Genomic DNA, 12062 nt, shown 5'->3' with positions numbered 1-12062 from the left:
GAATACATTTGTGAATGAGTTAATTGCTCTAAAGTGGTGCGCCGGCGGGCATGTTAAAAAAAAAAAAAACACCCTTAGCTTGCCAGAACACCCAGCATGATGCAGCACAGTGTGCCAAATTCCCAAACACACTAGAGAAGGCGTGCATCTGCGCAAAAATCACCCTGCGCCAGTGTCCAGTGTCTCTGAATATAGAGCTCAATTTCTTCATTTTCACTTTTTTTAAATCACTAAACGAATCCAATACAAGAGCAAGTTTGCCATGTCGTTGTGGAGTAAACAAAATCCACATGTAGTTGGGTAAATTTCAAAACAAAATCTATTCGGTTTTGTTATGAGAGCCACCAAAGCTAGATTCTGCTTATTAGGAAGGAGGGAATCACAAGTGGGAGGTGGAGGAGAGAGCGAGTGAGAGTATCCAGAAGCCTGTACCTACATGTTCTGACTCTTAGGAGGAGACGGAGAGAGAGAAAGAGGGAGGCAGGCAGAGAGAGGGCAAGGCAGAGAGAGAGCGGCTGTGAAGGAGCAAAACAATAAAACAGCTCTAACTACACCGCAGGAGGAGTTGCGGACTACATTGACACCGCTGCAAGCTCGACGTCACCACCTCCAGCATCACCAACCGCCTCTACCATCGCGTTTGCCGCCAACTCCAAGAGCCATGTATCTCAACAGGGAGGAGAACAATAGCAAAGGTGAGGCGGGGAGGGGCGACCGTGACACTTTCAAGGTGTTTCACGACCAACGGGACATAGTAGGAGGGGGCGCGCGCGTGCATCCTCCTCGCCGTCCTTTTGACACCGCGCCGGCGCAACAAAAGTGGATGCGGGGCGCTCATTATGTAATGTTGCAAGTGTGTGCATCGTGCTTACCGTCAGATGCGTGTGCGGTGTTGACCTGTTGTCGGGGCGGTTGTGTGATTGCAAGGTTTTTGCACATGTTTAAGGACAACACCTTGCAAGGTCATTCCCTCTTCCCCCTCCACCACCACTCCACCCTTCAGTGGAACCCAAAGTGTGCTATTTGTAAAACATTTTGCAAATGCACCTTCCTTTATTTGGGGGAGAGAACAGTGCTGCAGCCTTGGGGGTATAAGGGGGTGTTTGTTTGTTTGTTTGTGTGTATGTATGTGTGTGTGTGGTTAGGATGGGGAGAGGGGCATATTTGAGTAATCTCCCACGTGTTTCTGAGGCGTGATTTCTCCTCTCATCACACGCCACTAGTGGCCCCTGCTGTTAGAATGCTGCACATAATACTAATTGCAGACTTAAAAAAAATCTTCAGGTTAGAATAACACCTGCTGCTGCAGAGGCGCCGGAGGATGACGATGAGGAAAAGGTGGATAACCCCCCCCCCCCCAAAAAAAAAAAATGTGGGAGGAGTCCTTGTTCATTTCACTGGACAACAGCAGAGTACAGTAGTGTACATGCATTCATGTGCAGGCAGCAGAGCGTATTGGTTGCGAGATGCTGGCATGCCTATTTCAGTCCTGCAACCTGAAATACGCAAGAGTTTAACATGTTATATTTTGACATGTCTGGACAAAAAGGATTATTCCATGATATGACCTCGATGGAAATGTGCAATTGCACATTGAATATATTGGCACAAAATAATGGCTGGTTGGCCATGATTCTTTTTAGGTTTCTAATGTAGTAATCTTGCTCAATTATTATTATTATTATTATTTATTATTATTGTTTTAGTTAATCACAAAGCCGTTGAGTGGGGTTGCAGTCATGATTCTCTTTATGTTCATCCACACTGTAGTCATGCTGGAAGATTGATGTGGCTCAAGAGGTCTAGTTAGTACATTTCTTTATCAACTGTCAGGAGGTGTGTCCCAATCCTTGTCTATTCTGTGGAGTTTTTTTTCCCATAAAGGTGAATCAACATGCTCTCTATGTCATTTTGAACCCAATTTGATATTGCTGGCTTTTGACTGGGGCATAAGTAGACATTTTTCAGTGGGGTGGCCAGGGTGGTACAATGTCTCATTGAGGGTTGGCTATTCACGTGCACATACTGTCCCTACCCCTGAGTTCTCTGTAACCAAAGAGTCATTGTTTATCATACCATACACAGGCATGGTTTTCGTGAAATAAAATGCCCACTTATCCAAAAACCTTACTTGATAACTTCAATTTACCAAATAATGACAATTGTGGTGCTGTTACTCATAGTTTACTTCAACCCCATGCACTAAATTTCATTTACTAGCAGCTAATCAGAGTGATAAATTGCCAATGATGGGGGCCACCGTTTTGCATATCATGATCAATGGCTCTTTTATATGTAAAAAGCCTCATGACACAAAAGTCTATTCACTGCCAGAAATGTGCAAAAATGTGTCCTCTCTGGTGCCAGGGTTTTTGTCATTGTCACTCAAATTCTTGGACCCAAAGTATATTGAGTTTTAGGACTACATAAACATTCAATACAGCATTAGAAATTTTAGACTCTCTTCTTTCATGAGAAGTTATGAGCTTGAAATTAGGGTGGATGTCCAAAATACAATGCAATACATACATTTTGGTTTTGTATAACGCTTTAACAGCTGAAGCTGGAACAATGTGCTAACATGGGAACAAGGGAAATGCTGCCCCCTTGTGGAAGGGCTAAAACATTGCCAGAGGCCATGGCCAGCGCTTCATCGGTACCCAAACAAGAAAAAAACAAAACCCGAATAAATGCGGGAATGACGCTTTACGTCATATTTTCAATTCCCAAATAAATTTGTCAATGCCGGTGAATGAGTCAATTCTTCACTATTGTAATGATCACTCTTTTTAACTTTGATTTGTTTACTGTTTATATTCTGAGCTACTTTGATCTGTGTGCACTTTATTTTATGAACATATGACTGTGGATGGTATGATAAACAATGATTTCTCAACCATGTTGTTTTCTCACCATGGTGTAAAAGTCATGTTTTCAATTGACATTGAACATGACAATCGCACACTTTTACAAATCGCATTTGCATCAAATGTATATTTATTCTTCGAACTGTCAGTCAATACAAATTACTCATTGTAGAATATGAAACAATTTAGATTTATATGTAAAAATGGCAGACGAGCCTTACAATCGACAGAAAATGTTTCATTTATACAGTGTATTTTAAAGTTTCATGCATACATTTCATCGCCAACCGTCAATTCAGAATCAGACAACCTTTAATCGTCCCACAACAGGGAAATTTGCACAGTATATGCACGTAAGGTTTTAATCCCATTGGCGTCAGCATCCACAAATTCTACACAATGGTGATTATGTGTATGCTTTCCCTGACTGGAGCATGCGCTGTTGTGGCATACAATGACATTGTCTATAGAGGCTATCAGCAGGTTTGCTAAGAATGTACTCTTGTGTAATAAAGCCATCGAAGGAGCGCCGGGGGCTGTTTCCATTCTTCTTCTGTTCGTACCGCCTGTTATAGATTGTCATTCATTCTGATGAGAGATGTTGACTTTATGAGACATTTGCAGTTGAGTTATTGTACTGTAGAACATAAAAACATGTCGTTCACAGAACCCACAATAGGAGAACTGTCATTTAATGAGGGACGAAATATATTTCCAAGTCATTCTGATCGAAATGTGTACTGTAAAAGCCATTGTACGAAATCCCGGTTTGTTGTCCGGCATGCTGATCAAATCATGCTTATGCGCAAACCGTCAGAGTGATGTGCATTCCCTGACTGTTTTGTCAAAGAGTCCATCTGAGAGACAAATGGAATCCCTGTTGAAGAAGTCAAGTTATGACGTACCTTTCTTTTATGTTAGGGAGAATTGATACTGGATTCAATTGTGGCTAATTGCCTCATTTAAAAGGGTGTTCTTATGTGGCAGGTTTTTCCCCTCCTCGACTCCTTTACATTCATGCCGTGTCTCTTCCTGGTGTGCTACGGAGTGGGAGAAAGGTCTTCTCGGGGCATATTGATGATATTGAGGATTAATGGGATCATTGTCTTCAATGACGTTTATCATAGGTGAGCCTTTGTCAAATCCAAAGCAGAAATATGATGGCGTTTGTCTACACAGAAGAGAACTGTAGGGTGGAAAGGAGGCAGGATGGTGAGGATCATGTGGCACTCCTATCGTCGCTACAGTCCAATAGCTTAATGGTTTCTTATTTATACCCACCAGGAAACAATCAAGAGCTCTTTGGACTATTGGCACATGTTCAAAATGCACTATGATGTTTGTTTGCCTTAAAGCAAACATATGTAATTGCACTCTTGGAATGATACAGATTTCTGATAACAATTCTTACTAGAGCTTTGAACCCTTTCAAGGAGAGGGGGCACTACAGTGTACCAAGTTATCATTATTGGTGTATGAAAGGGTTAAGATGTGACTACAATATTTGGCAGTGGTCTATGCTTGTGATATCCAAATTCAGTGGCGGGCCGTGCATGTAACTCCTTGGCCTTCAGTTGTGCTATTGTGAACCAATCCACAGCTGCGAGTGTGGTGGGATTTACTACACGTCCACTAGAGGATGTCATTGGCCAGGAAATAAGTTCTGACTTGAAGAAACTTAAGACATAATGTCATTAAACTGTTCAAATTCTTACTATGAGCACGTGGATTCATAATAACCTCGTAAAATTGCAATATTATTTGCTATTTTTGCTAGCTTCGGATCTGTCCAACCTTTCTTAATGATGTCTGTCTTCAAAATGATTTTAACAGTATGTCTGCAACCAAATCAATTTCTTCTCCTTCAGCCATTGTGGGTTGACAAAATGTTAAATCAACACAACAATATATTTGCTTTTGCAGCTCGCTACCAATACAGTGTGCTAGCTCTGGCAAGTATGCTCTTATAACTAGCGGCTGGTGATGCTATGATTGGCTAGTAACTAGCTAATGATAGTTTGCGAAAACACTGAGGTTTCTCAGCACCTTCTAGCAGGCCTTGGATTGCCAACTCGAACTCATTGATTAAAGAAACAGTTTCATCGACTTTGATTTTTATGCTCTAGAGCCTGCAGAACTGATTGTGAAGGCGTCCAGGATTTCTGACCCTGGTAACAAATGATGGCTGAAATGTGATTGGTTAAATGCTTAAATACGAAAACACACATCTGGAAGCAGCGCAACAGGGGGAAAGCAATGAATGGAAACTGAAATACAATTTTGAATTATTTCATAAGAATTCATGGACAAAATATAATTCACATTAGTCTGTGATTCAGGTATTTTTAGGCCAGCTGAATAGGCCTTGCACCACCACTGTCCACATTAGGTTCACTTATGTGCTTACAGATAACTGTTTTTATCGGGAAAACAGACACATAGGACTGCTTTATGATAAAGATGGCTCAACCTATCTATTTTTAACATCCAAATCAGTTTTTAAAAGGTTTTTGAATACTCATTACATTTATACAAGCACCAGATATATGGAGTTACTCCACTGTTTGTCAAGTCTGGCAGGAGTGCGAGCTGGAGATTTCTTCTCAAGTGGCTCTCAGAATTGGCCACATAAATAAAGATGAGCAATCTTAATTTTGGGACAGGTTTAACAATTTAGATTGTTGGACCTGGTGTTTTTTTAGCAGAGCAAATTCACTTCGAATGCACCCTAATATGTTGTTATTGTGAAATGGTGTTCTTGTGTCGGTCAGTTGGAGGCTGATTTTCCCCATCGTAGCTGCACGACTGTGTATTTCTCCGCTTGTTCTGTCAGCCCGACTGCAAGTGTGAAAAATTATCATGCAGGCGGCATCGTGACCGCCATCACTATGAACGCAATTAGGAGAGCTTCCCCACTTGCAAAAAGTCAACAGTCTCTTTTCCCGCTTGGTTTTCCACCTCAAGCCAGACCACCAATGTGATTATTTTATTTTTTATGTTTTTGTTTTTTGCTTTTTCTGTCATTTTGTTATCACAGATGGAGAGTTTGTGCATCAGGAACAAATTACCATAGATTTATGAGATGACTCCAGTGGCTCCCTGCACTACCGCTTGAGCATGATTTATATTTCATTCTGTCAGGGTTCCTGTTGATTTAAGTTGACGCGATTCCACAGATATGGGCGCAGATCCAAACCTCCACACAGGGATACTGATCCAAATGACTCGTTTTTGGCATGCGAGATCTGCACTAAGACAGCTCCTCAGGTAAAGTGCATTATTTTCAGGGACTTTTGGCAAATAGATGTGCTTGCATTTTATCCTCTTGCTACGCACATATTGTTATAGAAAACAAAAATGTATTTATGAGTCCAATGCATTTTATTTTCTATTCTTTTTAAAAGCATTTGGAGGGTTCACAGGATAGGTGGAGGGTCCTCATCAACACATTGACCAGGTTTTGTACTGGCTTGTTCCAATGTTGGTGGTTGATTCCTCAGTTTTTTGGTGAGATGCTGATAGAGAATAGACAGAATAGAAGTTATCATATTTAAAAGTTTCAGGCTGTTGTTTGCTTAGTTGGCCGAACACAAGTCCCAGTCCCACAATGGAAGCAATCTGAGGTGAACAGACACAGCCTGTCAAACTGTCATCCTCGGGTAAGAAATCTAGCCTTGGGCGGAATTTAGGACTTCGTAAACTCCTTTACAGGAAGAGCTAGTTAGCCAGGTTACAAATCTATCAGTTCGTGGAAAGACAAACCATTAAAATGTCTATGTTCTGTTTGTTTATGGATGCTGGTGCTTGTACCATGGGACATCCAAAAGCTTGGTATTGGTTGAATAAGCTCACACAAAGTAGCTTCATAAAAACTGCGTCCCCTGCCAACAGTAAAAGACAATCTTCCTGTGTTCGAGCCTTTGTTTTTGAATGTCTGAACAAACATCTCTGACAGATGCACATCAGCTTACTTATATGTTGTTTGCCAAGATATTTGGCATGTTGGGCAAGTGAATCGTTTCACTAGCAAGAAGATGTTGATATTCATCTTGGTTGGTGGGCGGTCAGTTTTTCCAGTGGTTAGTGCTTTGACCTCACAGTCCAGAGCTACCGGATTCAATTCCAGCTCTGGCCTCCCTCTGTGGTCGCCCCCCCTTTGTTATTCCTCGAAGAATCATTTTAAACAATAAAACAGAAAATAGTGAATGAACTTAGAGGGTAGGATAACCTCTTTACTATACCGTAGCATAGAGGTCACCAATGTGGTGCCCGCGGAATCTCATGAGTAGACTGCACCTGTTCAGTTATATGAGATTGTGACTTTTTGGATTCCCAGTGAGTATAATTTTCTTCCTAGAACACTCGCCAAGGTTCCACTTTACACTGTACAAAGCAAGGGAACACTCAACACATTAAAAATGTTTGTTTTTTAGTCTTGATCTCAAAATATGCTTGACTGATTAATTTAAGTTAAATGCTCAGAAGAGGTATCAATTATGTTTTGGACTCCCCCCCCCCCCTTAGTATTGTCACCTCTTTGTATTTACCTCTCATTGTTCCATTTGGGCGCAATCACGATATTGAAATCAGATGTGCCCCGGAAAAGGATATACTCTATTAGATGATAGCAGGCTGAAGTGAATTAGATTGAGTTTGAGCAAGGCGTGTGCAAACGCATTCCCTCCAGAGACCCCGAGATGCGCGATGTTCAGGAATTGGCACGTGAATGGTGTAATTGCATAAGCTCCTTATCAGTGTAGGAATTTGACATTTAATAGATATCTCAGTCATTTCATCTTAGGTTTATTTCGCTTTGAATAAATAGTCAAAATGGTTAATAGGCTCCCAAATATTAAACAGATGGATGTGTACCATGCTAAGCCATCGGGAAAAACCTCAAGCGTCGTTTTGGAATCGGAAGAGTAGGCTACAATGGTGCCGCGGTGGCAATTAGACGCTTTTGTTGGAACACCTGCCGAGAAACACTGATTCCAACCTACTGCTTCTTGTGAGTTCTCGTCATCCTCCAGTGGAACAGGAAGTTGTGTCGCATTCATATAAACTGAGCCTGTGAAAGGTACATCTGCATTTGGGATTGTCAAGACTGTACAGAAGGAACCGAAAATATGACGAATGAGTAAATTAAATGGCCTGCGTTCCTGATGCATATGTATGTGCTTTAAATGGAGAATTTAAATGTCTCATTACATGTTTGCTCTCATATTTCAAATTAAGTTTGCTTCGAAAACTCGGAAATAAGACTTGTTGATAAAAGGGTTTGAGAACCAGTTATTTTTACAACTGACTCTCACTATTTTGACTAGATATCAGAAGAGGAGGGGATGCTTTGGTTTTCTGTCTCTCTTCCCGTCTCTCTCTCTGTATTTACTCCCTTTCTGCCATCTTTGGTCCCTTCTTCCTCAGTATCTTGGGAATAGAGTAGAAAACGATGGGGGGTGGGAAGGTAGGGAAGTGCACAGCTTCACATCAGCTGGCTGGGCGAGAGTGACAGAAAACAAGCGATTGAGGGGCGGAAGATGGAGTGGGAGTGAGCACGGAATGATGGAGTGAGTGAGTGACTGAGAAAGAGGGGGGAGCAAAGAACAAGCCCTGGAGTGCTAGCCAGTCAAGGTCACATAGAGGAGAGGAAAGGAGGAGGAGAAGGCATTGTGTGTACATTTCTCCATGTGTGCATGCAATAAGAGGCCTCCACAGTAAAGAAAGAAGGGATTGATTCAGTCGGGGAGGGGGAAAGGTGATGGGGGAGGGACAAAGATGAAAAGAGTTTGTCATATGGATGCACAAAGCTGCCATCATACCAAGATTCTCTTTCGTCCTGATTTATTTCCCACAACAGGGATGCATCGTCAATGTGCCACATTCACGTAGGAGCTGTTGTGATGTGTACTGTGATATGTATAAATGTGTAACCATCGCGTACTGTAATGCGATTTTTTTTTTTCTCCACTCTTGCCATTTTCTGACCTCTGCTCTCACATTGGACTTCAACAACTTCTTCTTTATCAATTTTGTCGCAGTGTTGTTCTGCTTTGAACGTGGGGTTTGCTGGTTCCTTTCTTGGATACTGTGAAGTGTGAAATTTGGGAATTTATTGTAAACATCCGACCATTTACAAGTTCAATTTGTCATGTATAGAATTGTAATACAAAACGTTTGCATCTCAAATCATCTTTCTTTGTTGAAATGAATGAAAATGACAAGAATCTGTGCCAGTCTCCCCCCAAAAAACATATACAGACGTATATACAGACAATATATATAAACATATACAGACGTATATACAGAAAACATATACAGACCCACCTTACAAAGTAGATACATTCCGAACGGTCGTTCATAAGGTGAATTTGTTTGTAAATTGCTTCAGCTGTGATAACATATGACCTCCTCATTTTCACGGTGTCCAGCAGGGTCCCCCTTTTCGGTTCCTTTGCCACACTTGGGTCACTAGCAGTGCCTCATTTTTGCCGCTTTAGACAATTCATCTCAATGTGTTCTTGTTCAGCATCACCATGTTTCATCCCGTCGGGGAATTGTGCCTTTTCGCGCTGTGTTATCCTATAAAAGGCAATCACCGTCACTAATCCATGTGAAACCTCTTGTGGTCACACAATCATTCTCAGTTGAAGACGCCCAGCAAATGATCCTGTTGACAGACGCCGTTTCGAAAGCTAATTAACACATTTCCACACTACGATTTAATGCAGATGTAAGCGTTTCTTTTATAATATGTTCAAAGATGTTATTTTACTAATCTTTAAAAGACTGGGAAGGTGACCCTTGAACATAAAGATTGGTTCTGGTGAGAGATTCAGATGTGACAGAAGAGAGACTGGAAGTGAATTGCGTTGACGTAGCGCCGTTCATTGATCAAAAGGTCATCTGAACTTTAATTGACTGGAAACCTTCCAAGGTCTTTTTAAGAAGAGTCGCACGCTTTGATAGTTTGTCCTCAAAACAAAAAACAAAAATGGGAATATTTATTATACTATATTCATTGAACTAAGTCAATTCACATGAACCCATTCACTGCCAGATAACGTACAAAAATGTGTTCACTCCAGCGCCAGGGTTTTGGTCATTTTCACTCAAATTGCAGGACCTACAGAATATTGAGTTTTAGGACTACATAAACATTCAATACAGCTTTAAAAATCGGAGGCTCTCTTCTTTCATGAGAAAAAAATAGTTAATTCATCAGTTAGATATATGAATGTACCCATCATTACGCTACAAACAACTGTGTTGTTGCTTGCATGTATATCTCAAATGCAACAGTGCAACTGCAGATTCTTATCAATGGTCATGTCAAACTATATACTGTGTGCGTGTGCGCGTGCGTGCGTGTGTGCGTGCGTGCGTGCGTGCGTGTGTGTGTGTGTGTTGAGTCTGGATAAGTCTAATACTTGAACTCATTCACTGCCAGACGATATGCAAAAATGTGTCCACTCCAGTGCCAGGGTTTTTGTCATTGTCACTTGAATTCCAGGATCCAGAGAAGATTGAGTTCTAGGACTACATAAACATTCAGTACAGCGTTAGAAACCTTAGACTCTCTTCTTTCATCAGAAAAAAATGCGTTAATTCCCAAGTTATATTGATCTGGAGTTATCTGAGCATGAAATGGGGGCAGCTGTCCAAAATACATTGCAATACATACATCTTGGGTTATATAGCGCTTTAACAACAGCTGAAGCTGTAACAAAGCGCTAATATGGACAAAAGGCAAATGCTGCCACCTCATGGGAGGGAAAAGCATTGCCAGAGCTCTGACCAGCGCTTTATCAGCACCCCCGCAAGAAAACAAAACAAAACCCGAACAAATTCGACAATGCCGCTTCACGTCATGCTTCTCAATTCCCGAATACATTCGGGAATGGCAGTGAATTAGTTAAATGTGAACTCAAACCGATTTATTACCGATGTGGTTTCATGACCACATCTTCCCAAAGTCGGCATGCATGCTTGGGCGCTAATTCGTGTTGCCCCGACCCCCCGCTGTACTGTCACTGGGTATTTAGGAAAGAGTGTGTGGTTTTTGTGCGACACCCCCCCCCCCCCTTGTGCTCTCGTATCTGGCAAGGTAGTACCACTGACAGATTGGACTATGTGAGTGCCATCTCCCCAGCTTGGCTGCCTGAGTGCTTCTCCCTCGTGCTGCCTTCCACGCTTCATCTCATCTCGCTATTAGCCTGCTTCAATCATGGCCAGCAGGACAAGGGACATTTTGCTCACGTTATCTACCAAGACCCTCTCCCGGGATTAAGTCCACTCGCTGTTCCATGACTACTGCAACAATACCTAATGGGTCAGTCACTTCCGTCCCCACCTTCCTCACCATGTGCTCTAAATACCTCGGACCGTGCTAGGTTGAAATGTAGCATGTCGTGGTGCGTGCCTGGATCAGTGTCAGATATTAGAGATGCTGTTTCACTCTCGTACTTCTTATAGCAACCGTGACCTTAATATAATATTTCACAGAACACTTATTAGCCTGTCCTCATCAAGCTCTACTTGAGCCCAGTGTCCGCCGAGCGCCACGGTTCAGTTCAGTTCACTTCAGTTGAAATGGCAATCCTTGATTTGACTTGCGTAGGTGGGATGGTCGTAGTTGCATCCTATATGCAGCGTAACCCGTATCATTCCACTGCGTAAAAAAAAAAACCCAAAGCCAATGAATCAGAAGAATGCAATTCAGTAAATAATCACTAGTGAGAGAAATTGTGCGTTTAGTGTTTGCTTCTCGTCCGCCATCCATTCATCCAATTCCTTCTACTTATTCTGCTTTGAGTTTTGACGGTAGCAGTCTGAACACCCTGTCCTTGTCCCACAATTACACCAACAAGGACTCAAATCTGTCCACTTGCAAGATGTGAGAAATACTCGAAACACCGTTTTCACTGAATAAGGATGGAACATTATTAATTCATTCACTGCCATTTCCGAATTGATTTGGTTTTTCTTGCGAGGGGTCAGACGTCTGGCAATGATTTTCCCCTTTACGAGGGGGCAGCATTTGCCTTTTGTGCATGTTAGCGCTTTGTTACAGCTTTAGCTGTTGTTAAAGCTCTATATAAATCATTTTGTTTGTACAGTGATATCTCATCTTACAAACGCTTTAGCGAACAAACTTTTCACCTTACGAACGTTAAATTCGCGAGAATATAATCTTGG

The 12062-nt window shown here is 41.8% G+C and overlaps 1 protein-coding gene across 3 annotated transcripts in view; it reads left to right on the top strand.

Annotated features, from left to right (window-relative positions):
- Positions 1–444: 444 nt before the first annotated feature.
- Positions 445–12062, top strand: part of syt7a (synaptotagmin VIIa) — a 135066-nt gene continuing 123448 nt past the window's right edge. For all 3 annotated transcript variants that reach the window (XM_088996364.1, XM_088996365.1, XM_088996363.1), the window contains exon 1: positions 445–695. In XM_088996364.1, coding sequence (XP_088852490.1) covers positions 662–695 — 34 coding nt within the window. In that variant the 5' untranslated portion in view covers positions 445–661. The remainder of the gene's footprint in view (positions 696–12062) is intronic.

This window comes from Hippocampus bargibanti, linkage group LG05 (genome assembly GCF_051943395.1).
Source record: "Hippocampus bargibanti isolate YZ-2025 linkage group LG05, ASM5194339v1, whole genome shotgun sequence".
NCBI classification, from domain to species: Eukaryota; Metazoa; Chordata; class Actinopteri; order Syngnathiformes; family Syngnathidae; genus Hippocampus; species Hippocampus bargibanti.
This window is presented reverse-complemented; position numbering and strand designations above follow the sequence as displayed.